General features: G+C 43.2%; 2 protein-coding genes across 4 annotated transcripts in view; one reads left to right on the top strand and one right to left on the bottom strand.

The window, feature by feature from the left end:
* Nucleotides 1–16,564, bottom strand: part of GOLGB1 (golgin B1) — a 68,340-nt gene extending 51,776 nt beyond the window's left edge. For 2 of the 3 annotated variants that reach the window (XR_014618548.1, XM_084288764.1), the window contains exons 1-6: nt 16,486–16,564; nt 11,800–11,944; nt 6,591–6,687; nt 5,843–5,995; nt 5,253–5,405; nt 1,468–1,620 (exon numbers count right to left, since the gene is read on the bottom strand). Coding sequence is in view for 2 of the 3 variants with exons in the window: in XM_084288764.1 (XP_084144890.1) it covers nt 1,468–1,620; nt 5,253–5,405; nt 5,843–5,995; nt 6,591–6,680 (549 nt within the window). In the remaining variant the exon portion in view is untranslated. Of the gene's footprint in view, nt 1–1,467; nt 1,621–5,252; nt 5,406–5,842; nt 5,996–6,590; nt 6,688–11,799; nt 11,945–13,512; nt 13,543–16,485 lie in introns of those variants that run through there. The other variant, XM_084288765.1, reaches the window with a different exon arrangement.
* Nucleotides 16,565–20,994: 4,430 nt separating this feature from the next.
* Nucleotides 20,995–26,194, top strand: LOC311222246 (guanylyl cyclase-activating protein 1-like; the record flags this gene model as incomplete). The annotated part of the gene is made up of 4 exons (XM_084306429.1): nt 20,995–21,192; nt 23,449–23,598; nt 24,957–25,047; nt 26,067–26,194. The coding sequence occupies 4 exons, from the start codon at nt 20,995–20,997 to the stop codon at nt 26,192–26,194; spliced, it is 567 nt and encodes a 188-aa protein (XP_084162555.1).
* Nucleotides 26,195–27,811: the final 1,617 nt, after the last annotated feature.

The following is a 27,811-nucleotide window of genomic DNA, read 5'->3' on the forward strand; positions in this document are numbered from 1 at the left end:
TTTTAAAAGATGTAATTTCTACATAAGTGCAACTTCATAAAACTTCTGGTTTTGTATTTGCATAGGACACAGTCTATTTCACACACCAAAACCTAAAACTGACATCGGTAGTATTAACATAAATCATGTTATAAATAAATACAATAGCAGCAACAGTTGTTAAGTTATGTGATAAAAAGCTTATCTACGCATCCATGGCAGAGCAGAGAGAGTCAATGGCAGGTGTGGGATTAAAAAATAATACTGTGTCCCAGCTACTCCAAAGCCCACCATAGGACAACAATAAGCCCACCAAAAGCCCACCTACACAAGCCTAGAAGCACAACAGCAGGCAGACAATAAACCAAATTCTGACTCAGAGCCCTTCCAAGGGCTGCTTCCGTAGTACTTCCTCCTCAGAGAGCCATCACTCCCATTATTTAAGCGTGAGACTCATAACAGCAGAGCACTTTTAGCAGTGGTTACTGCCTAGGGATACAGGATGTATTACTGGAAGCAGCCAAAGAGGACTGCAATTCTGGGATTGTGCAAGACTTATTATGGGATGTTTAGAAGAGGAAGCAAAGGCAGGGAAATTGATGGACCTAGGGTATTTGGAGAGGAACAAGCATGAAAAAAAAAGGGCAGTAAAGGTATATAAAAATAAAAATCAGTTGTGTGTGTAAACAGTGTCTTGTCTGCCATGCCCTGTGCCTGATCAGCAGTTTATTTCATCTTCTTATAAAAGTCCATTTCTCTTTTTCTCTTCTGTGGGAAGCACCCTCTATCCAGTGTGCACGTGTGTGTATTGGGGGAGAGAGGTCTGAGTACCAGTGACTAGAATCAGACTGTGGGTCAAAGGGCCCATGTGTCTGTGGCGCCAGCAACTGTAGAAAGTGTCAGCATGCAAATGAGTGTATGTTCACTAGCTAATACCAAGCCAGACTATCTGGCAAGTAGGTGAAGAGGCCTGGGAGCCAGGACAGAGGGCGTATGGCACCCAAAGACAAGACCACAAGCAGACTTGACAACTGGATGGTCAGGGGAGCTTTAGCTAGCTACCGGAGTCACCACTGGGTCCTGATGAGGTTCTCTAAGAGCAAGACCTGCCTTTGTGTATTTGCATGTCTCTGAGGGTGAGACGACAGGGAGCTGGCTACTGGAAAGACCAAAAGAGTCCTGGTCAGGGTGTGCATGAGTGTATGTTATGTATGTCCATTAGTATGCCTGTACCTCTCCAAGGCAGGTACAGAGTTACCAATTGGAGGGACCAGGGGAGTCCGAGTCTGTCAGGAATTTTCTGCCAGGAATTGCATTCTCAGGCTGGACCTGGGATCATGGAGCTATGGTAGCCTCACTTCTGTCAAGACTGCCATATTTGGCCATATACCCTAAGCAGCAGCATGCCCTCAGGAACAACTGTCCTAAATTATGCCAGCGTCAGTGGTGGAGTGAGAAACACACAAAAATAAAAGCCTTTTTGTGTACCTGTGTTGCATACTTGATTTCAGCATCATTAAGATTCATCTTGGCTAGAGCCAGCTGTTCCTTCAGATCCTGAACAGTATCCTCTTGTGTCCTGAGCTGCTCTATTAGTCCTCTGGCTTCATCTCTATGCCCTTCATTTGTATTTTGATTACTCTGATATTGCAAAAAGAAAGAATTGAGAAGAAAAAAAAACACAAGAAAGAAAACTGATTAGTACTACTGCTCAATTTTAAAAATAAACAAAAGAAAACGAACATGAAACGCTACATCACTCTTTACTCCAAATCATAAATCATTTTTTATTTCTTTACTTATTCTTTGTTTCTTAAAATGAAGTTAGTCTACATAAAGTAACATTTTTCCTCATTTCTATATAGGTACGTACAAGATGTCTTTAATTGGGAAGTGTTTCCTAAGTATTTGCATTGACAAATCTGGTGGCCTTCTAAAATGGGGTTACAGCATTAGCAGATAGGGGAAGAGCAACTAACATCATCTATCTGGACTCGTGCAAAGAATTGGATACTGTCCCACATGATATCCTTGTCTCTAAACTGGAGAGCTATGGATTTGACAGATGAGCTGCTTGGTGGGTAATGAATTGGCTGGATGGTTGCACTCAAAGTGTTGCAGTCAACAGCTCAATGTCCAAGTGGAGATCAGTAATGACTGATGTTCTTCATGTGTCAGTTTCTTTGTCACTGAAATGGACAGTGTACAAGCAAGCCTGCCAATACCACCAAGCTGTATGGTGTGGTCAACATGCTAGTGGGAAGGGATGCCATCCAGAGGGACCATGAGAGGCTTGAGAGCCTCATGAAGGTTTGTACAGGTTCATAAGGCCAAGCACAAGGTCCTGCATCTGCAAGCTGTACATACCCCATCCCTGGAGGTGTATGACATTAGGTTGGACGAGGCCCCGGGCAGCCTAATCTAGTGGGCAGCATCCCTGTGCATGGCAGGCATTTGGAACTAGATGTTCTTTAAGGTCCCTTCCAGCCCAAGCTATTCTGTGATTTTATGTCTAGGTCTCTCTTGTACTGAGTAAAGGCTAAGGATCACCTCTCTCGACCTGCTGGTGGTAATTTGCCTAATGCAGCCACTAGCCTTCTTAGCAACAAAAACCTACCCTTTTAATGAAAATCTACATCACATTGATTCACTGGTGATAAACTCTCTGATTTTGCCTTCAACTGATGAATTTGAATTTTGCAGCAAAAATGCTCATTAGTCCGTAACAGTCTAGGAAATAAAGCCTGAGTGACATATCTACACAGACTGAGGATTTTTTTCATAGCCTTGCAGTATACAGTGGCAGGATACCAAAACTGCTTGATCGTATGTCTGTTAAATTATCTCATTTTCATGTTATGTTAATCCTCAAAATCATCCAGTTCCTCCTATATGAAAACCAAGTGCTAGTTTGTATTGAAAAAGGTTATCAAGATGATATCATAAAGCAATTTACAGCAGCAAATTCATGTAATTTCTTGTGATGTCATCCATCAACAATATTAAGTACAAGTTATGTAGCCAATCATTACTCCATTAGAATCATAGAATATCCTGAGTTGGAAGGGACGCATTAAGATCATCAAGTCCAACTTTTAGCTCCAAACAGGACCACCCATAAATCAAAACATATGTCTGTTACCCAAATGCTTCTTGAACTCCATCACACTTAGTGCCATAAACACTGCCCTGTGGCCCTGTGGAGCCTGTTCCAGTGCCCAACCATCCTCCCAGTGAATAACCTTTTCCTAATATCCAGCCTGAATCTCCCCTGACACAGCTCCATGCCATTCCCTTAAGACCTGTTGCTGGTCCCTAGAGAAGAGATGAGTGTCTGCCCCTCCACACTCCCATCATGAGGAAGCTGTTGGCTGCCATGAGGTCTCCCCTCAATCTCCTCTTCTCTATGTTGAATGAATTAAGTGTCCTCAGCCACTCCTCATGCATCATGTCCTCTAGACCCTTCACCATCTTTATGTAGTTTTCCTTTGGACACTAATAGCTTATATTCTGGCACCCAAAACTGCACACAGCACTCACAGTGATGCTGCACCAATGCAGACTAGAGCAGGACAGTCACTTCCCTCAACCAACTAGCAATGTTGTACCTGATGCACCCCAGGATATGGTTGGACCTTTTGAAGGCCACGACACACTGTTGACTCAGATTCAACTTGCCATTAAACAGAGCCCCCAGATCTCCTTCTGTGGAGCTGCTCTCCAGGCTCTCATCCCCCTAGTCTGTACATATATCCAGGGTTACCCCAACGCAGGTGCAGAATCCAGCACTTGTTCAACTTCATGTGGTTGGTGATTGCCCCAGTCTCTAATTTGTCAAGATCTCTCCGCAAGGCCTGTCTACTCAGGATGGAGTCAACCACTCCTCCCAATTTAGAATTGTCCACAAAGTTACTTAGTATACCTTCGAGTCCTGCATCCAAGTCCTTTATGAAAACATTAAAGAGAACTGGCCCCAAAATAGAGCCCTGCAGAACCCCATCAAGTGACTGGCCACCAGCCTAATGTAACCCCATTTACTATAAACCTTTGAGACTGACTCATCAGCCAACAGTTCACACATTGTACTATGCATTTGGTCAGCTGTATACTGGATATTTTGTCCAGAAGGATACTGTGAGAAACAGTATTGAAAGCTTTACTGAAATCCAAAAAGATTAAATCAACTGGCTTCCCTTGGTCAGCTAGGTGGGTACCTTGTCATAAAAGGAAATTACATTTGTTAAATGGGTCCTTCTCCTATTGAATCTGTGTTGGCTGTGACCAATGACTGGATTGTCTTTCATGTGATTTTCAATTAATAGCCACTCTTTACCTGACAGTTCACCATTAAATATCACTTACACTCACCTTTTAACATTTTCCATAATCTTTTGATCTTTTTTTCAATGTTTCTATTAGCCCTTATCTTCTCTAGTGTAATCAAGCCACCATCTGCAGCCAGTTCTCTTTAGTATTTTTATCAATGAAACGGACAAGGGGATCAAGTGTAACCTCACTAAGTTTGCAGACAACACCAAGTTGGGTGGCAGCATTGATCTTCTTGAGGGCAGGAAGGCTCTACAGAGGGATCTGAACAGACTGAATTGATGGGCTGAGGCCAGCTGTATGAGGTTGAACAAGGTGAGATCCTGCACTTGGGGCACTACAACCCCCTGTAACACTACAGGCTGGGGGTAGAGTGCATGGAAAACTGCCTGGCAGAAAAGGAACCTGGAGGTATTGCTCAATAGCAAAATCCCTACTTTTACCCAGTTTTATATAAATAGGTCTTGTTAATCATAGAACTTTGAGGTAGCACAGCAAGCTACATGGCTTGGAAATATTTTCTTTTTACATTTAAGTTACTGCCTTTCAAATTTAATAACCTTCTTGTTCTTGTATTCCAGCCAGCCTCGTCATTCCTTTTCTGTACTTACATGACAGGTAATCTTTAGAAACTTACAGCTTAGACACAGATGTGATTTCTACAGGGAAAAACTTAACTGTAACAGAATACCAAAGATATGGGAAAGGTATGCAAAGTGAAACTGACCCATACCCTTGAGGACATCAAGCTGTGCACCCCAAGGGCATCTGTAGTACTAGAAAGCTGGACAGGCCAGCTTCCTACAGGACAGACATCTTTGCTGGAACTATTAATGACCTGCTAATAACAGAGATAGGCCCTACTACATCACTGGGACCTAAGACGTAGGAGAATACCAGACTATATCTAGAGGCTAACATCTTTTAAGTAGCCCTGTTCTCCCAACCTTAGAATACAATTGCTCTTCTGATAAGGTCTGTGCAGGCATTGGTGATCCTTTCTCTGTTAACTCCTCAATGCGTTTGTTCAGAGATGCCAGTTTGGCTTTGGCCTGAAGTTTCAGTTTCATCAGTTTTGCATCTGCAGCCTCCCGCTCTTCCTGTAAAAGAAAGATTCAAAGGGATTATGCTTAAAATACATACGTATCTTTGGTTAAATGCCATAAAACCACTGGACCGCTGGATGGCTGCAATACAGCCCATTCTGTCTCAGAGATTCTGAACTGGAAAAAAAATCACAAGAGACATTTTTATACTAGTATAAAAGTATATATGAGGACTCCATGTGGGCACAGAGGAGCTCCAAGACAAAATACATGGCATGCAGTGTACTCTAAGGCAACTACACCTAAGCTAAGTGTAATCCTACATCTCTTTGGTTAGCACACATTCTTTGGAATTCAATCGTTCTCTGAAATTGATGCATTTAGTAGTGCAGACATCTCTAAGGCTTGGAAGAAAACTGAGACTGACTCACACAGAAAGCTGATGCAGCATTTCACTCTTGTTCCCAAGTCCCCACTGAAAGAAATTATACCTTGAGTACGGTTTCTTTTTGCTGGAGCAGGGCATCCTTTTCTCGGATCAAATCTTTCAGCTGGACAACTAGTTTTTCTGTTTGAGCTAGGCGCTCCAGTAACTCCCCAGGTGCCTCCTCCACGCTTTCTGCTCCTGACTCTGAAGTTTGTACCTGAAATAGTGAAATGAGCGCTCTGGAGAAAAGAAGTCTGAAAAGACTGAAGTATAGCATCCAAATGGTATCTTCAGTGCCACTCCTAAACACTGCACTCTTTCATGCAGCCTACAGAACTGTATGCAATTACGTGAAACCAGAAGAAAAGCTCGGGATAGCCTTGACAAAAAATATACAAGAAAAAAAAATTGCCAAACACAACAGCAAATCTGAAACAGTTTGGGGAAGATGCCTCACATGTTCTGCACTGTCTCAGGTATCAGAGAGCAACATGTAGATCAACCCTCCCACTGTAACCCAATTATGCAGAGCTCCCTTTTATACTATACAGAATATTTAGCACTCTTATAAGTCTTTCTTCACTCAGAAAGTTTTTTTTTCCTAGATGAGATGCTGAAACTAAGATTATTGTCTTCATCGCAGAAGTGTTGACTTAAGAGGTCAGAAATGCAGGAAACAGAGTGGAATGCCAGTTCAGTCTAGCACTCAGCTGCAAAGAAACAGGAAATGGTTTTCACTGAAACCAAATACTTTACACTCCCCAACTAACTCTCAGTAAGATGTGAAAATCTTTCCACTACAACAAACTTACAGTCACAGAGGATTCAGTAACTGCATCTCCACCATCACCTGAGAACTCCTGTAGAACAGTATTTGCTAAACCTGACAAACGGCTCAGCATCTTCAGCCTGAAACAAAACAAAGAGTCAGAATACAGTTGCAGTCAAAACTGACTAGGATAAAGCAGGTATCCCTCCAGGCTGATTTTCAGTGTTACAGAGGAAACCAGTCTTACAAAGAATACATCTCATCTGCCAAGAGAAGGTTTTGGATGGGATAGAGTTAATTTTCTTTGTACAGGTTCCTATGAGAATGTGTTTTGGATTTTTGATGAAAATAGCGGTGGTAACACACCAACGCTTTTTGTGGTTGCAGAGTAGTGCTTACATAGAGTAAAGGACCTTGTTTCTTATGCTGTCCTACCAGCAACGAGTCTGGAGGCACATAAGACGACTGGAGAGGATGCAGTTAGGACAACGGACCTGAAATGACCAAAGGAATATCCCTTACTATATGACTTCATGCTCAGCAATAAAAACTAGAGTAAAGAATCATAGAATGAATCGTAGAATGGCTTGGGTTGAAAAGAACCTTAAAGATCATCTAGTTTCAAACCCCCTGCTCTGGGCAGTGTTGCCAGCCACTAGAGTAGGCTGCCCAGAGTTGCATCAAGCCTGGCCTTGAATGCCTCCAGGGATGGGGCATCTATAACCTCCCTGGGCAACCTGTTCCAGGGCCTCACCACCCTCTTAATGAAAAAACTTTTTCCTAATTTCCAACCCAAATCTCCCGCCTTAGTTTAAAACCATTCCCCTTTGTCCTATCACTACCAACACATGTAAACAGGTGTACCCCCTCGTGTTTATATGCTCCCTTCAAGTACTAGAAGGCCACAATGAGGTCTTCCTGGAGCCTTCTTTTCTCCAAGCTACACAAGCCCAGTTCCCTCAACCTTTCTGCAAAGGAGAGGCGCTCCAGCCCTCTGATCATCTTAGTGGCCCTCTTCTGGACCCATTCCAAGAGTTCCATATCCTTGTGCTAGGGGCCCCAGGCCTGCACACAGTATTCCAGGTGGGGTCTCACAAGAGCAAAGTAGAGGGGGACAATCACCTCCCTCTCCCTGCTGGCCACCCCTTTTTTCATGCAGCCCAGGACACAGTTGGCCTTTCGGGCTGCAAGTGCACACTGCCAGCTCATGTCCAGCTTCTCGTCCATCAGGACTCCCAAGTCCTTCTCCGCAAGGTTGCTCTCATGTTCCTCTTCTCCCAGTCTATATAAATATCTGGGATTGCCCCAGCTCAAGTGCAACACCTTGCACCTGGCTTTGCTGAACCTCATTGGGTTCTCATGGGCGCACTTCTTCAGCCTGTCCAAGAAGGAGGACAGCAGAGATGTTTGGAGCAATGGTGTTTGTTTTCCCTGTGTGATGAGCTCTGCTTTCCTGGAAGTGGGTGAACATGCTGATGGGAAGTAGCAAATTGATTCCTTGTTCTACTTTGCTTGTGCACAAAAGTTTTGCTTTACTTAGTAAGCTGTCTTTACCTCAACCATGAGTTGTCATACTTACCTTTCCAATTTTCTCTCCCATACCACATGGGGAGAGTGAACAAGAGACTATGTGGTACTTAGCTGCCAACTGGGGTTAAACCACAACAGAGAGAAAAGTCAAAGCCAAGCCTCAGGAGTTGTGTTGGGTTTACATGGCAAGGTTTTGGTAGCAGGGGAGTGGGGGGAGGGGCTGCAGGGGTGGCCTCTGTGAGAAAAGTCCAGAAGCTTCCCCATGTTAGGTAAGAGCCAGTTCCAAACAAACTGGTCCAGCTCCAAAAGGGACCTGCCATGGGCCAAAGCTAAGCCAATGAGCAACAATAGTTGCACCTATGTGAAAGCATGTTTAAGGTTAAGAAATGCTGTACAACAGCAGCTGAAAGAGATGAGTGAGAAAATGTTGAGTGAAACACCAAGGTAAGTGAAGAATGAGGGGGAGTAGGTGCTCCAGGCACTGGAACTGATCACCTGCAGCCCACAGAGACAACCATGGTAGAGCAGGCTGTCCCCCTGCAGCCCATGGTTTATCACAGCAGAGCAAATATCCATGGACCAGCCCACAGTGGAATAGGTAGGTATGGCTTGAAGGAAGTTGCAGCCCATGGACAGTCCATGCAGGCAGAGACTCTGGGCCAGAACTGCAGCCTCTATAGACAAGCCAATGCTGTAGTAGGTTGTCTGGCAGGAGATGCAGCCTGTGAAGGACTCATGCTGGAGTATGTCCAATCCTGAAGGACTGCACCACATGGTATAGACTCATGTTGGAGCAGCTCCTGGAGAACTGAAGTCTGTAGGAAGCCCATGTAGAATCAGTTCAGGAAGGACTACATTCTGTGGGAGGGACCCCATGCTGGAGCAGGGAAAAAGAACGAGGATGAAAGAGTGGCAGCGACGAAGCATTATAAACTGACCATAACTTTCATTCCCTACACCCCTATGCTGCTTGGAGGGAGGAGGCAGAAGAAGGTGGATGTGAAGGAGTATTTAAGTTTGCTTTTAGTTCTCACTGCTCTAGTCCATTTTTAATTGGCAATAAATGATATTCATCTCCCTTATGCTGAGTCTGCCTTGCCCATGACAGTAACTGGTGGGTGATTTCGCTGTCCTCACTTCAACCCACAAGCTTTCTTTCATCGTATTTTTTCTGCCTGTCCTTCAAGGAGGGACAGTGAGGAAGCAGTGTTGTGGTGTCCGGCTACTAGTCAGTGTTAGACCACCACAGGAATACATAAGTGATCATGTAACCAAGAAAAGACAGACTCCTTAAACACATCAGCAGATGTATTGTTAAGACAAGATGATATTTTTATCACTGTACATGCATTATTGCAAAATACAATTTATACAGGATTTCAATTTACCCTCATAGTTCATTCTTGATCTTCCTTAACAATGTCATTACAAAACCACAGACAAAGAATCAACAAGGTTGGAACAGACCTCTGAAGATCATCTAGTCCAACCCCCCTGCTGAGCAGGATCACCTAGAGAACGTCGCACAGGATGGCATCCAGACAGGTTTTGAACATCTCCAGAGAAGGAGACTCCACAACCTCTCTGGGCAATCTGTTCCAGTGCTCTGTCACCCTCACAGTAAAGAAATGCCCTCTCATTCAGCCAGAACTTCCTGTGCTTCGGTTTGTGCCCATTAGCTTCTCATCCTCTGAATGGGCACAACTGAAAAGAGACCAACTCCAGTTTACTGAATTATAGTTATTCAAAAGAAGAATAACTGACTCTTACATGAATAGACACTTCTTTCCGGGCCATGCATATATACGGGCAACAATACCTGCAAAACAAGCTTTCTAGTTATAGTAGTGGGAATGGTGAACTCAGTCTTGATGTTTAAGTTGATGAAGGTATGTCCCATGAGAAAGAGGAGACCTTCGCATAACACATATATGACAGGACCTTGACAGAGAGATACAGACTGGAGAGGGCATATATGCCCTGGCTGACACTTAGTATACCTTCTTTCCTTTCCTTGAAACTCAGAAGCAAAAATGGGGCTGAAGAATCAGAAAACGGCAGCTGTAACACCCACCAACACAATTTGCCATCTTGGGATAAGTGGCGGAATATGATCTTCATTAATAACCTGAACAAGGGGATGCAAGCCACCCACAAAAAATTCTCCAAATTGTGAGGAGCAGTTGATAAACCAGAGTACAGAACTGACAATCAGAAGAATGTCAGCACGCTAGAGAAATAGACTGATGGAGTTCATCAGAAGAATATACCTCATGAAGTTCAGCAACTTCAAATAGAATCCTACACACAGGGTAGAATAAACATATGCAGAAGCACAAAATAGGGGCCAACCGGCTGTAAAACTGTGCTGTAGAAGACAAACTGGGGATGCCGGCAGATAAGTTTACGATAAATCAGCAGTATGCCCTTGCAGTAGAGAAGACCAAGTACATACTGATTTGTATTAGTAAGACTGTACCAAGTAGGCTGAGGGAAGCAATTCATCCTTTCTGTTCAGCACTTGTAAGACTACATTTGAAGTATAGAGTCCACTTTCAGGCTCCTTGGTACACAAAAAAGGTCAGGAAGGAAGTGGAGCAAGCACAGCAGAAAGCTCCCATGATGATCAGGTTCTGGATTTCAAGACACAGAGAGACTGAGAACGCTGGTTTGTTCAGCTTTGAGAACAGAGGGTAAAATGGGACATATAATAATTGTCTTCCCTTTAATAGAAAAGGACCGAAGGAACAGCAAGAAGCTACATCAGGTGAGGTGCATATTGGGTATTAGGAAAAGGTTCTTAACTGATAGGGTGATCACTCACTGCAACAGGCTCCCCAGAGAAGTGGCCACAGCACCAAACCTGCTGGAGTTCAAGAACTGTTTGAACAACACTCTCAGACATATGATTTAGATTTTAGTTAGTCCTATGTAGAGCCAAATGTTGGACTCAATGATCCTTGTGGGTCCCTTCCAACTCAGGATATTTTATGATTTTCACAGAATGGTGTTTTCTATCCATCAGGTAGTTGAAGACAGAGCCAGACACTTCTAAAAGGTGCACACCAAAAGGATACGAGTCAGTGCACACAAGTTGCAGTATATGAAATTTCAATCAGAGGGAAAAAAAAACAAACAGCAAAAGGTGACAAAAGAAAACAAAACACACAAAGCCACACTGGAATAGGCTTACAGCAACCTGATCTAACTTTAAAGTTAGCCAGGCTAAAAACAGAGGGTTGAACCAAATGAACTCCCAAGGTCCCTTATGACCTAAATTATTCTAACATGCTATGAAGACCAGGTCACATGGGACATTTGACATCTCTCTCAAAAAAAAAAAAAAAAACCAACAAAAAAACAAACTATCCGTACCAACTGTAAAATATATGAGTATCACATTAGATATAAACTCTAGTTTATATTAGAATAATTATTTCCACCATATAGAACCTTTTAGTTTGACAAGATGTTTTACCTAGAGGTAGGCTTCTAAAGCTGGCTACAATGATCTACTCATTCTTGCCCCCATTTATCTTTGTAAGCTTATCTTTCATATTACATTGCCACTTAAAGCATGGAAATACTGACAGTTGAAAGGACACTTTCTGTGGCAGTCACACCTTTTAATTACCTGATTTTACAGAAGCAGAAAATCATAGAATCATTGTAATAATGCACATTTCAGTATCAGTTGCAGAAAAGGCCATGTGAACACCAACCTCTTCCATGCACTGAGTAGCTCGGAGGTATGCTTATTCAGTAGTGAAGAGACTTCCAGACACACTATTCATCACGCACAGGTCCTTCACACCAATCTTTTTTTTAAAATCTCTTGGATACTGACAGGTCGCAGGAGCCAAGACTCTTGGGGAGAGAAGAAAACAATTTAACAGTAAGGAAATAAGCACATTATTCATCCTACACAGCACACTCTTGGATTATTACAATCACTCATTTGGAATAAACGTAAGAAGTGAAAAGTCTTCCTTATTCATAAAACACAATTTCTCCCATTCTTGCAAACACACACTGATTCCTAACACTTAATGGCATGAACTTAATCTCTGCAGCCTACAGAATAAAATACTTAAGAAGCAGTTAGTGAAGCAAAAAAACAAAAAAAAAACAACAAAAAAAAAAGCCAGGCCTCAGACAGTCTTTCCTGCAAAGAATTCTGGAGATGGCACTGCTGCTGGAGAAGGACACCATCATGTTGCACATGCTCTGTATCAATATGATAGTCAGTGAAAAAAAGTACTAGCATTTTGCACACGTCTTAGCTGGCCCTGCATGAGTCTAAGTCATAGAACTCCAAAGTAATATAGCCTATATAATTTCTACCCGAGACATTTCTTCCTTCAGCATTAACTGGTCACCAAGTCAGTAATACAAAAGACTCATTTAAAGACCTGAAATCGATGGTTCATAAGAACAATAAACTATTAAAGAATAAAAATAATAAAGGTGGTTTGTAAACCACCACCCCCACCGTCCTCCAGTGAGGAACACGCCCTACTCTCTTGGCAGCGGTAAAAGCATATTTCTAAAATGTCAGCCAAATGCACAAATGCCTATTGGTGACAATCACCAATATTTGAAGAGGATGACTCTGATTTTCCTACTAACCATTAAGCCACATCTCAAAATCACAAATACACAATATGCAGCTGAGAGGTTACATGAAATAACATATAACATGATTCAGGATTGATAGAACTTAAATGCTACCTGAAAGAGGAATTATTAGAAGTGCTATTAGATACATGGGGAAAATACATAAAATCTAGGCATCTGCAGGCATTTGTTGTAAGCAGAATGTGTTATAGGGCTCAACACATATCTGCAGTCTACAGGAATTACAATTTCAAGCATCTGTACGTGGACTTTGAGGAGAAACTTAATATTCCCTGGCCTATGTCCAGACTGACTGCAATAACCTGATACTGAACTACAGGTAATATGCCTTGCCAGACTTGGCTCAAAACCGGACTACTCAAAATGCAAACAGAGGAGCTGGTACCTATTTGCATAGACACGGAGTTTAATAACCTAATAACTAATAACTAGCTCAAGTCTTAAAGATTCATGTCTTTTGAACTCACTTTTAAATTATTTTCTCAGGTGAGTTGAATATGGCAAGGGATGCAAAGAGCAACAAGAAGGGATTCTGCAAATACATGAACAGCAAAAGGAAGTCTAGGAAAAACATGGGCCCACTGCTAAATGTGGCAGATGTCCTGATGACAAAGTGCACGGAAAATGCTGAGGTACTCAATGCCCTCTTCCCCTCAGCATTTACAGGTAAGACCTTCAGGAATCCCAGTTCCCTGACTACAGCCTGAAAGTCTGGAGCAATGCAGATTTAAACTCAGAAGAGGACCAAGTTAGGGAGCACAAACTGGTCATACACAAGCCCACAAGAACGTACCCACATGTGCAAAATGAGCTGGCCGATACTATTGCAGAGTGTACCCTCAGCAAATTTTCACAACACACAACGGGGAAGACGTGCTGATACACCAGAGGGTTATGCTGCCATCCAAAGGGATCTGGAAAGGCTGAAGAAACACATTGACAGGAACCTCATGAAGTTCAACCAACAGAAATGCAAAGTCCTGCACCTGGGGAGGAACAACTGCAGGCACATGCTAGGGACCACCCAGCTGGAAAGCAGCTCTGCAAAGAAGGACCTGGGGGTCATGGTGGACAACAGGTTGACCGTAAGCCAGCAACGTAGCCTCATGACAAAGACAAACAGCATTCTGGGCTGCATCAGGAGTGTCACCAGGAGTGAGGTGTTACCCTTATCCCCCCACTCAGTATTGGCAGAGCCATAACTGGAGTACTGTGTCCAGTTCTGGTCTCCCCAGTACAAGAAAGCTGTGAACTTGATGGACCAAATACAGCAACTAAGAGAACAGTGAGCGGAGGAGGATCTTTTTCACAGAATGGCTGAGGTTGGAAAGGACCTCCGAGGGTCATCTTGTCCAACTCCAACGCTAAAGCAGGGCCACTCAGAACCACTTGCTCCAGACTATGCCCAGCTGACTTCCCAAGGAGGTAAACTCCACAGTCTGTGAAACCTGTGCTACTGCTTTGTCACCCATGCATTTTTTTTTTTTTTTTAAAAAAAAGTGTTTCCAGATGTTCAGAGATAATCTCCTGTGTTTCAGTTTGTGCCTTCTGCTTCTTATCCTGTCACTGCTCACCACTGGAGAGCTTGGCTTCATCCTCTTCGCTCTCTCCCCGAGGTTAAATCCAAGAATAAGTATAACACCGTTAAATACCATCCCAAAGCCAAGAGTCAGCAGACAAGCTGGTAGCTGTCCTTTACATTAGCGCCACAGACTTGTAGCAGAAATAGCCTGGTGCTCACACTTCACATTTACTTAGAATCATGTAATAGTTGAGGTTGGAGAAGTCCCTTAACATTAAACCATATTAAACCATGTCCTTAAGTACCTCTAGGGATGGCAACTCCACCACTCCCCCAGGCAGCCTGTTCCAATACCTAAATACTCCTTCCATGAAGAAATTCTTCCCAGTATCCAATTTAAACCTCCTTGGTGCAACTCAAGACTGTTTCCTCGCATCCTATCACTTATTATCTGAGAAAAGAGATTGACACCCTCTTTGCTGCAACCTTTCAGGTAGCTGTATGACGACATTTTCTCTCAGCTGCCTTTACTCTAGACTCAACAATAACCTTCTTGCAGTGAAGTGCCCAAAACCGGATACAACACTTGAAATGCAGTCTTGCTTGTCCTGTGTACTGAAGGACAATTCCTCCCCTCCCTAGTTCCCTAGTCCTGCTGGCAACACCATTTTTGATACAGGCCAGGATGGCACTGGCCTTATTGGACACACCAATGGCTCCTGTTCAGCCATCTGTTGACCAGCACCCCCAGGTTCCTTTTTTGCTGGACAGCTTCCCAGTCACTCTTCTCTAAGCCTGTACTGCTGCATTGGTGTTACTATGACCTAAGTGCAGCAGCTGGTACTCAGCCTTGCTGGGCCACATCCAACTGTATGGCATTCATCTATCCAGATCCCCCTGCAAAGCCTTCCTTTTCTCAGGTAGATCAATACACCCACCCAACTTGGCATCATCTGCAAATTTGCTGAGGGTGTACTCAGTCTCTTCATCAAGATCACTAATAAAAATGTTAAACAGAACTGACCTCAATACCGAGCACAACAGAACACCACTTAAAACCAGACACCAACTAGATTTAACTTCATTTACAAGGACCCTTTGGACCCAGACATCCGGACAGTATTTTTTTTTTTTTTTTTTTTTTTTTACCCAGAGAACAGTACATCTGTTCAAGCCATGAACAACCAGCTTCTCCAGGAGAATGCTGTGGGAAACTGTATCAAATGATTTGCTAAAGCTGAGCTTATAGCAGTAAAGCATTATATAGTGCTGGCCAATTTCCTTATAAACAGTAGACAAGCACAAAAGTACACAGGTTATTCTGTGCTCCACTGCCTCACCCACATAAGTAAACAGTACAGCTGGCAGAGACAAGCATATTGCTCTTCTGGTATCACACTGACTTGGATTTCCATTTTTGCATACAAGCAATATATTAGGCATAATTATATCCATTTCTACCTCTACATATCAACTAATGATGAAAGCCTTGACAGTATTTGTGACTGATTTATTCAACTGTAACTTTATTATACGTAAATTAAGTTTAATTCTTTTTTTTTTTTTTTTCCCTCCTTTGGGAATCAAACAGGCATTGAAAGCACTGTTGCTGTACAGAAGCCCTGGGACAAACCTCTCACACTGAGCTGAGGGTCCCTAAAAGGAACATGGAACGAAGGAGCGCAACAGACACCAACCACCACCACCTGCCCACAGCTCCAGATCTCAAGGAGCCGGCAGCAACCCCTGCCAGCCGGTTCGCCCGCGCGTCCCAACGACGGCGCAGCTACAGGAGCTCCCGGCTGCCCCGTCAGTCCCGCACTTACTGGCGAGGACACGGTGACCGCTATGCCTCCGGCGGGGCTCACAGGGCAGAAACCTTCCCAGGAAGAGCTCCGCTGCTGGTTAAAGCTGGGCACCGAGCTCAGACCCCCAACAAAAGAGGCTCGGTCGTAGAGCAGGCACCGGCGTACCGAGACCGGGCCTGACCACAGAGCCCGGTGAAGGCGGAGACGGCCGCCGGCCCAGCCCACCCGGCCGTTCCTCACTGCCCTGGACCCCAAGGAGCCGCGAACCCGCCCCAATTCCTCCCACACACCAGCGGGGTCGCTCCCGCCAGAGCCGGCAGCGGTGCCCAGCGCCGCACAGCGGGCCGTGACCGGTCCAGGTCCGCCACCGAGAGCCGCGCGACAGCCCCACCAGACCTCACACAACCGTAGGACGGCACCAGAAGAGAGAAGGTACCGACCTACTGGCAATCAGCACGCAGCGAACCCGAACGACGGCTGAGCCGCCACAGCACCGAGCCCGCCCCCAGCCACCTCAGCACCGGAACGCTCCGACGTGGCTTCCGCCTCCCGTCCGGCCCCGCCTACCCGCCGGAGAACAGCCAATCGGCTGCGGGGCGCAGGAGATCGCTCAGCCAATCGCTGCGAAGGATCCGCCTCGGCGCAGCGGTTGCGCTGACACACAGCACGAACCCACCAATCCCGAGGAGGCCTTGCGGGCCCGCCCGATAACGAGGAAGCAACCCGTTAGCCAAGCCTTTCTGAGGCATGCCGAGGGGTGCGGTGAGACGGCGGGCGGGACTGTGCGTCTAGTCCGCGCGCGGGGGCGGAGGCACCCCGACGCTTGGACGCCCGGTCCCCGGCCAGCCGTGCGCCCGGCCTGCCCCCCCAGGCGGCCCCGCCCCCGGCCTGCCCTGCTCCGGGCGGCCCCGCCCCCAGGCGGCCCCGCCCCCGGCCAGCCCCGCTCTGAGCGCTGAGGGGCGGTTCGGCTCGGCGTTGCTTGGCGGCTGTGTTAAGGGAGGCGCTAGAACACGCTGGTGTTTCTGCTGCCGATGTGACCGCGATGGAACAGGGCATTGCTATAGCTAGGAACAGAGCATAGGCTCTATATTGAGCTCATAAGGCTGCAGGACTGAGGCTTGTCTGAACCTTTGCGGTCTGCCTCTGGTTTCGTTTCACTTTGTTAAGATGTGAGAGCAATTTCTATAATTATCAGGTGTCTATGGCTAATTTGTTTTACTTTTGTTTGTCTTTGTGGGTTATAGTTTCATACAGGTAGTAATAACAAGCAGTTATTCTAGAAAGATATTTAAAACTCTAACATTAGATGCAGAGTAGAGAAATACAGGTCTGGTACACCAGCTGAGGTCTTGAGAAGTAGAGACAGTATTTGGTGTAGAGAATAGGTGCAGGATAACAAGAGGTATGGCGCAGGCTCCAGTGCTGGAGACTCCTTGTCTATAAACAAGTGACTAATGATTAATTTAAAAATGTAGAGCTGGACAAAACAGGTTTTGATATGTGTGCAGGGCACCATACCAAGTAAATTCAGATGTAGTGGAGCTGTGGATCAGTGAAGAAAGGTGTAAATGTAGGTTCCAAAATGTAGATAAGTAAGCCTAAGGGGAAGGAAAGAGAAGAAAGGGAAAAAAAGGTGAAGGAAACCATCAACAAGGATATCATATTCCTCCCAGTGAAGGGCTCAAGATGCTGACAACTGACCATGACACCTCCTCACCGCCAACACTACAGTGAACCACAGACCTTAGGACCCAGAGCAGTGGTCTGGTGAATGTAAAATCAGAAATATTGTTGAAACCATATGTGTGTTTTGCAATATTGATTGTATCATTGCTATTAGTACAACTTTTACCTGAGGATAAGTACTCAAACATTATATTATTTTTTTTTTCTGTAGTTAGATCTAGAGTTATGACAATTCTTGAATTAGACTATTAAAATTTCCATTACACTAATAATAAATTATTGGCTTTACATACTTACATAAAGTGTTCTTCCTCTTTGCCCATAAACAAGATTTTGAATGTGACACTGCAGTCTAAGTTTAAGAATGTTTAGTAATGTTTTCTAACAGAGACAGAAGCTATCTTCTTCATGTACTTACGTTTGTCTTACATGAATTACCATTGATATTTTTCAGGGCTCAGTTCCAATAGTATCTCGCTACATTCCCTAACACCAACATTTTTGAATGGTCACAATGATGTTGTGGTGTTTTTCTTTCTTTCTTTTTTTTTTTTTTTTTTTTAATTATATAATGCTTCAGTGTAAGTAACTGAAACATTTGTTATGCATAGATTTGTTGCATTGATTTAATACGCTCCTGACTGTCGTGGTTCCGCTCGAGTGGGCAGCCGAGCTCCACCACAGCCGCTCTCTCACTCCCCCTCCTCAATGAGGAATGGGGAGAAAATATGTGAAAAGGGCTCAAAGGTTGAGATAAGGACGAGAAAATCATGCAGTAATTATTGTAATGGGCAAAACAGACTCGGCATAGGGAGATAGTAAGATTTATTGCTTATTACTAACAAGCTAGAGAAGTGAGAAACAAAGGAAAGAAACCAAAAGCACCTTCCCCCCCCATCCACCCTCTTCCACCTCCTCCCCCCAAGCGGTGCAGGGGAACGGGGGAATGGGGGTTATGGTCAGTCTACAGCACTTCTTCTCTGCCGCTCCTTCTCGGTCACTCTCGTCCCTTGTGCTGTGGGGTCCCACCCACGGGACACAGTCCTTGATGAACTGATCCAGTGTGGGCTTCCCACAGGCAGCAGCTCTTCCAGAACTGCTCCAGATATGGGTCCGTACCACGGGGTCCATTCCTCAGGAGAAAACTGCTCCAACCTGGCTCCCCCACGGGCAGCAGCTCCTGCCAGGTCACCTGCTCCTGCGTGGTCTCCTCTCCACGGGCTACAGGTCTGGCCCAGAATCTGCTCCGGCAGGGGTCTTCCACAGGCGGCAGCCTCTGTTGGTGCAGGGCCACCTGCTCCACCGTGGTCTCCTCCATGGGCTGCAGCATGGAACCCTGCTCCACCGTGCTACTCCATGGGCTGCAGGGAAACATCCTGCTTCACCATGGTCCTCACCACAGGCCGCAGGGGACTTCTGCTCCGGTGCCTGGAGCACCTCTCCCCCTCCTTCTTCACTGACCTTGGCACCTGCAAGGCCGTTCCTCACTCCTTTCACTCTCCCAGCTGCTGTGTGGCACAGTGTTTTTTTTTCCCTGTCTTAAATATGCTCTCACAGAGGCGCAAAACAACATTGCTTATTGGCTCAGCTCTGGAAAACAGTGGGACCCTTCCCAAACATGGGGAAGCTTCTAGATCCTTCTCACAGAAACCACCCCTATGGCCCCCTGCTACCAAAACCTTGCCACGTAAACCCACTACACTGAGAAAGTGAATTTATGTACTACTTACATTGTTATACGATGCTAGCCATAAAAGATAAGTACATGGATTGTTTAGTACTGTTAATTGTTTCATCATCTAAAATTACTTCTCTGTGTTTTATTAAAAAGTCTTTATGTTTGAGGGGTTGTTTGTTAGGAAATTACACTATAAAAATAAACTATTACTGTGTTTTAACAGAAACCAGTTTTTGAGGAAAAAACTTGGAATTACAACCATTCTTAAGTAAAGCAGGTAATTGTCTCTGATTCTTCCGTGCTATTGTTCGGAGCTGTCAGATCTCCTGTCCTGATAGAAGTGAGGCTGCTACAGCTCCATGCTCCTAGGCCCAACTGAGTGCTCTGGCTGCCAGAGCACTCTGCTTGTTCGTGTTGAGGCTGCTGTCAGTTAGCACTCCCAGATCCCTGAATGTTTAATTAGAAGACAAGAGTCTTCCAGCATCCCTAGAACTCTAGAGTTTAATAAGAAGTCAGGAAAGACTGTGCTGATCTGGTGCAGGGCATGCATACTAAACAGCAATGTTTACATTCAACCAGCCCCTTTAGTCCATTTTCCTTCTATTTTGCCATGCTTGTTCCTTCCCAGACCATCTAGACCCATCCCTTTCCCTATCCTTGGTTCCTCCCCTAACCATCTCATAGTCTTGTGCAATCCCCCCAGTGTGCTTGCCATGCAACCCACAATGTTTTCTATGCCCCTGTGCAGTAACTCTCCAGTCAGCAAGGTACTCTGAGAATTGACTCATGGTGATGGGTGTCACCTTCAGGCTGATGGGACTGATGGGTCCTCTATGACAGCCTTAGGAGAAGCTGAGGCAGGGGCTTATTTTCTCTTACTAGGTTAATGGGGTTCCCTCCCTATTATTGTCTCTTTTTTCTCCTTCTTGTTTGTGCAGTTGAGTCTTTTATGGGTTGATTGCCGCTCTGTAGTGTTTCTGGGGCTAGCCAGATCAGGAGATTATTTTGGTTCCCTCACCTGCTGTTGTTCTTCTGTGCCCCTTCATGTGTGTGGAGATGAGTTTTTTTTCCCACATAGCCTAATTCTTATGAGGAGACATTTATGTGAATTGTTTTGGTCCTATAGTCTAAATTATTCAAGTTCTCTAGCTGAGAAGACTCTCAAATTCACTTAGAGGAGCAGATCTTCACATCAAATCCTCCATCTTGTAGCTTTTTCCTCTCATCTTCATGTATACTTATATTAATGTTAAAAATAGGGTAGTGTACAAAACCAGTATAGCTCCTGATGTATCTGCTTAACCTTCTCACCCCTTCTGATTTGTCTCCTGAAATAGCAGTGATTTACTAGATTATCTCACACCTTCTTTCCATTCTAAGAAGACTGTTTGTATCATTGAAACTTTCAGGTTTGTAAATCAGCATTTAAGAAGATTAACATTTATAATTGGCTTGGGGAAGGTTAGATCTTTACTTATCTAAGTCTAATGTTGAATGTGGAAAGGAGCAAACGGGCATTGCTGTGAGAGCTACAGGACGAAGAGGATCATTCCTATAACATCCATTCTTCTGAACACACGTACATATGGGGAACAATAGCAGCTCCACAGTGGATGATCTGCAGGCTGTTGAGATCCACCACTGGTACAAAAAGTTCATGACGGAGTGTCCTTCTGGACAGCTGACAGAGCATGAATTTAAACAGTTCTTTGGGCTTCGAGGGCTGGATCCACAGGCCAATGAATACATTGAGCAGATGTTTCGCACATTTGATATGAATAAGGTGAGTTACATAGCAAGAAAATGAAATACCTTGTACTGATTAAAGTAAACCGAGTCTTGCAAATTTTGGGAGTCCCTGTATTTTTTTTATTTTTTCAAAACTGCTGAGGGATGTCAATGTAAAGTAGCAGAATGTAAGGGGCAAGTTAACATGTATAGATAATGGCATAGATAACAACCATAGATAATAGCACCTCATTATCTAACTGCCTTGTTCAAGTTCACCTTTGAATTTTAAGAATTCCTTATAGTGTTTTAATTGGTTTGGCCTTGTTTGACTAGCAAAATGCTAATGGAAAGAGATGATGCTGAAATCTAGAGCTTTTAAAGCCTTTTATTATTCTTCAAAAATATGCATGTTAGATAGTAGAGACTACATGATTCAAAGACAATAGAAATCTTTATAACATTTGTAGAGGAAGTAATTTCTAGTTATTTCACAGATGAAATAAGTCTTGCATGGGGAGACAATCTGTCTCAATGGCTCTCCTCAGCAGTAGGAGGTAGAGCACATAGCAGCAGTTAGGAGGCAGGTAGAATTTCTCACTGTGACAGGTGACCTCTGGCTGTCTCATGTAAAAAACAGTAGCTCCCATAATGTCTTTAATCATTAAATGCCCCTCATTTTTGCCTGTTTTTTTTTTTTTTTTTTTTTTTTTTTTTTTTTTTTATCTGTATATACTTCATCCTGTGCTTGCAGGCCTGCAATCTCAATGGCAGATAAATTTGCTCATACAGCAACACGGGAAAATTCAGCTCTGCTCCTTGTTCCAACATTCTGAAATAGCCCAAATCAAGGAGGAACTGGGTGCTGAGACATGTGAAACGGGTGGTAAATCTCAGGGTAAATTTTGAAGAAGGAAAGGCTGGGGACTGAGAAAGGAATGGCAGTTTGGACAATATAAGAAAGCATATGGAGTTAAGGAATGCTAAAGAATATTGCAAAATTACTACAGAAAGGTAAGAGAGGAGCAGCTAGACTCCATTAGGATTGCTGAGATATTGTGGTGGATGTAATGACTGCAAGTGACTGCAGACATCAAATAATATTCTTTCTCATTCTAATGTTCTCTGTGCCCAGGATAGTGATGAGAAGCAGTTTTATAAACTAAACCAACACGTTTACAGTTCTTGCACAAGCTTTTCCCTTTACCTCTGTCATTTCTTGAGAAGTTTAAGGATTTGAATATTTGTTCAAAAATTTTGCACTGTTCAAAGTTCCTCATGAGCTCCAAGTTATGCACTGAACAATGTTTTAATAAAAGTTTCAAATTCAAATGAGATCATATTAAGTTAAAGAGCTATCATCTGAAGAAAATGATTTCAAGAGGAATGAAATAAGAGTGTGACAACCAGTGGCGATGGACCTAAATCAGTTAATCTTAGCTTGTTAAAAGCCATTTAATCTAACTTCATTTTATAATCAATGTCAAGGAACAAAAGCACCCAGGGGAAGAGCCACCCTGCAGTAATACAGATATCGACACTGGATGAAATCACCTACCTGGACATTCAGATTCTGAGAACTTTTCTGAGGGCAAAGAATAAAAATTTTCAACTGAGCTATTTTGTAAATTACAATTATCCTCTCCTTCCCATATTGAAAGTTGGTTATCTGTGCTTTCTGTTATTTTGCTCAATGAAGTTATGAAAAATTCATGTAATGGGAATATGGCAATGATCCTGAATGAATATTCTAAAATATTGTGGTCCTTGCTGTAAAACAGTAGTGCTCGGCTAGTCTACCTACATTTGCATTTTACATATATTTACGTGTATTCCAGAAAGGCATCTGACTTTGCCTAAATACCTCAGTAAATAAAAGTTTCATTTTTTTCCTTTGCAATGTGTTGAAGTAGTTACTCAGAATCACTGAGGAACATATGCACTTTATTTTTTTCTGTCTTAACTAATATAAATTTTAGTCAGTGTAAAATCTAGGGATTACGAACCCTTACTGTAAAAAGAGCACTGGCCACAAGGAATGACATGTTCTGTCTGCAATTGGTGATGACAGAGTATCCTAGACATGTAATAGATCAGAAGTACAGGAATCCAGATGTTTAGGACATCTTAAAGGCGACCAGAAAATAAGTGTGTGTACATATACTTGTTCTAAAGCTTGTACATACATATGCGTTTCTGTGACATTTGTTTTTCTCTTTTAGCTGTAAATCTACACAGGAATAAGGTAAAGCAGCTCCAGAGACACAACTCCCCCTTTTCCTGTCACAAGTTGGTTTTTGTTTTGCCACAGGATGGATATATTGACTTCATGGAATATGTGGCTGCCCTCAGCCTTGTTCTCCGTGGGAAGATGGAACAGAAATTGCGGTGGTATTTCAAACTGTATGATGTAGATGGCAATGGCTGCATTGATCGACATGAATTGCTCAACATCATTAAGGTGAGTCTCCAGCGGCTCCTCCCCTCCCCTCCCCTCCCCTCCCCTCCCCTCCCCTCCCCTCCCCTCCCCAAGAGAAGTTCCACCACACAAGTAGGACTTCTGACATTCCTCACATGGATGATCATGGTTGACATCTGCTATAAAAGCATTTTTTTAGCAGATTTCCCTACAATCTCATAGTCCAATAAGCAGACTTAGCAGTCTTCTTTACCACAATAGCATATATTACTGCATAGCATCATAGAATGTCTTGGTTTGGAAGGGACTTTAAAGATCATCAAATTTCAACCCCCCTGCCATGGCCAGGGACACCTTCCACCAGACCAGATTGCTCAAAGGCCCATCCAACCTGGACATAAATACTTCCAGAGGCAGGGCATCCACAGCCTCTCTGGGCAACCTCTCTTACTGCCCTCATAGTAAAGAATTTCAGAATGTCAAATGCAAAGAATGTTTGACAGTGTTTATTGAGCTTAGTGCACCATAGGGTACTAGAAGGTGGATTAGCAAAAGAACAAGGCGTGTAAGGAAGTTAAATTGTGTCTTTGTATCATGTTTAACTACAGAGGAATCTAGGAAGATTCACACATAAAATAGAGTATTTTCATGCTTTTTCTCAATCAATTAATGTGTGGAATACTTCAAAAATGCATAGCATTCGCAATGATACTAGATAATATGAACTGTTAGCAAGATTTTCTGTGTGGAGCATGAAATCCCAAAGGGCTGCGAGTGATCTTTTTATATCCAGTGCTTCACAGATAGATTTGAATGTTTTGCTTTTAACCTGTCAGATTCTGAAGGGGTAATTTATTCCATCTTCACTTCACACCTGAAAAATGATAATCTAGTTTTAGATTTGGCATGGTTCGGCTGCAGTGGATGCATTGAAACGGGCATCTGTAGAGAGACATTCATGATATCCATCTAATAGTTCTCAGTACAGAGTAAATTGGTCTCCAGAAATGTGTCTATCAATATTCTTCTTTTGTTTAGAGGTAGCACAGATGGTCATCTTATATCTGTGAATATAGATGGCTTAAGTTAGGTATGTCTGGGTAAGTGGCCGTGATCCTGATTCTGCCATATCTGCAGTACCTAAGCTCTACCTAAACAGATTTAGGGCAGTCCTCTGGTTTTAACTGCTCATTACATGCTCCAGAAGCACTCTTCTTTCGTACCCTTCAGTGCAAACCATAAGGCCAAATGATTTCTGCTGTGTTTTTCCTATGATTATGGCATGGAAAGGTACCATGCATGACTACCTTGTTCTGAATCTATGCCGACAGGCTGCAGTGAAGTAGTCTATTGTTCTGGGAGTCAATAGGCAGCTTCCCATTCTTGCTTTTTTCTTTTAGGCTATTCGGGCTATCAATGGTGGTGACCATGAAACTAGTGCAGAAGAGTTCACCAACAGAGTCTTCAACAAAATTGATGTGAACGGAGATGGTGAGAATGCTATGTCTGTCATCCTACTTAGATAGTCTCAGTGCTAAAGAGAGAGATCCATGTTTTCTTTCTTGAACTTTATGGTTCTTCATTTTATATTTGCTTGTTACATTAATCCAGTTTTCATGAATTTTGCTAAGACACTTTTCTCCTTGAATCATACATAATCACTACTATAGAATTTGTTCCCTGGTACTAATTCTTAGCTACATTTTCTCCACAATAGTTTTGTAGGGTTTGTTTTTTCTTTCCTTTTTGTACGTTTCTGTGTAACTTATGTCAGAGGTAGAAGTGGGCTGGGCTATCAGGTGTTCCCAGCTGCTCCTAACTCTTTCAGCAACAGGAGAAGGAAGAACTGGAATTTAATGTTGAAGTTCTGAATTCCTTCACTGAGACTGTTACAGGCTGTACAGCAAGTCCTTTAAGTGCTATGGACCAGTCAGACAAAAGATACTCAGTGGCACTGTAATCGTTGCATTTCCCTGAGAGGTACTTTCCTTGCTACTTCATGTGCTTATCTTATCATATGCTCTTGTTATTCCAGAAGAATTCTGCTGAGCTGCTTCCCTTAACAAGGTCTTATTGGTCTAGGACAGAAAACCTATTTCTGACTGGCACAATTTCCTACTGTCACTTCACTTTTTCATGAAAAACAGCAATTATGGGACAGGTTTAGCAGTATGACAGGTTACACCAAAAAGAAGTAGACTAATCCAGCCTTATAAATAGGAATCTATGACCCTGTTCCTTAGCCATAGACTTCTTGTATTTCTTGTAATGTATAAAATTATTCCCTTGAATGTACAAAATATTTCCCTTGGAAGGGAAAAACGTGAGAGTTGGAGTTCCTGGATATTGGCTAAGTTTCAAATAAAATTAAAATGACTCTCAGGCCTCTTGGTGCTTGAGAACAGTGTATGTATACCACGTTGTCCCTAATGTCAGATTACTGTACTTTTTTTTACTGTTCAAATGTGGATTGGCATGATTCTGAGGTCTTCTGTTTGTGCCTGACACAGGTGAACTTTCTCTGGATGAATTTGTGGAAGGAGCAAGGAAAGATGAGGAGTTCATGGAGGTTATGATGAAAAGTTTGGATCTGTCACACATTGTGGCCATGATCAACAACCGTCGGCATAGTGTATAAATCAATCTGGGAGAAAATGGTGTGCCAATGGACTGAAGAGTGTACACACACCAGGAAGGACAGAAGTTTTTAAAAAACAAACAAAATTTCCATAAGCATACATATGGAAGTAGGAACAGAAAGAAACTGTTATATGTGTGTACCTGAGTCCATGTTCTTGGACAAGTGTTGAAACTTAGACACACATATGCAGGGGTGGTTCAGAAAAACTGGGTCTGTGTAGCAGTATTCAACTTGACTTCCTAAACACTAAAGGGCAAGTTTCAAGACACAAATTACTTCCTTCTGTGCCCCAGATTGTCACTTTGCAATGGACTAAAGGTAATCCTAAATTTGCAAAGAGCACTGGGAGAAAGGAGTGATGGGCTGTGAAAAATATCAGATGTATACAAAACAAGAGCTACAAATTGTTATCAATGGAAAGAACTGTCAATACATTGTAACATCCCCTGTTCTTGTCATGATATTAGATCATAAACACCAGCAGGCTTGTCTGTTCCAGATGTGCTCATATTTGGTAGTCTCTGATAGCCTTGGTAGCTTTATTTATAAGAGCTTGACAGCTGGAAGAAACATCAGTCTTTAAGGCTCATAATGACTATTCTGTTCCCAGCTGCACTGTCAGTAATGCTGCCATTTGCAGCTTTTTTTGATAAAAGTACTCTTTACCAAACTAGTCAATCGTTTAGGAGCAACTTCAGTAATCAGAGAAAACATGCCAGTCATGTTCTCAAAGAAAAAGAATTACCTGAGATATCAGATCATTTTTTGCATTCCTTGTAATTCCCACTACTCTTCTCTCATACAACTGAATAAATGAAGTATGTGAAGATGATCCTAACTATTGTTGCTTCACACATCCTTATTGGTCTTTTTTTTTTTTATTCTTGGGGAGAAAATCTGAGAAGCAAAAGGCAACTCAGTAAGGTGACTTGTGAATTCTGCTGTTCATGCAATTGTTGAAGTTCATACTATAGATCAGTGTTGCCACGAATGACTATGTGTCTTTGTAGATGATGGGATGAGTAATGTAGCATGGATAGAAGCTGAGCCATGTAGCATGGATAGAAACTGAGCCAACTGTTTCCTGTTCACTAATGTTAGGTAAGGTCAGAATCAGAGGCTCCTTTGAATCTGGAGAGAGAGATAGAAGGTAAGAGAATGCAGGAAAAGTTCAGCAGAGTGCCTATGCCACAGTTGTTTATGCGATTCCTGTGCAGAAGGAAGAAGTTGCAGATCTATAACAAGAAGACTTTAGACATTAGGAGGGGGATTAATCTTGCTTATATTTTAGCTTCCGTGATGTACCGATATATACCGAGCAAAGTGTCTAATCTTTCATCTAAGTCAAGGAAGATTTAGTCAGTATTGTCACTAGAGCTTGAGAGTGTGACTGATCATTTTTAGCCTACGTGCCAATATTTTGCCAAGGGGGCTCACACTCTGGGTCCCAGTGGCATGTACCCATCTGCAGTCTTAGAGCTGCTGAGAAGAATCACAACCTGCATATTGGCAAACATTGTTCAGTTGTCCAGAGGATTATTATGAACATATGCTGTTGGATTCTGCTGTCTCTTTGTACTAAGAAAGACAGACTTTAAAAAAAAAAAAAAAGAA

Source organism: Netta rufina (genome assembly GCF_964035555.1).
Source record: "Netta rufina genome assembly, chromosome: 1".
Lineage (NCBI taxonomy): Eukaryota > Metazoa > Chordata > Aves > Anseriformes > Anatidae > Netta > Netta rufina.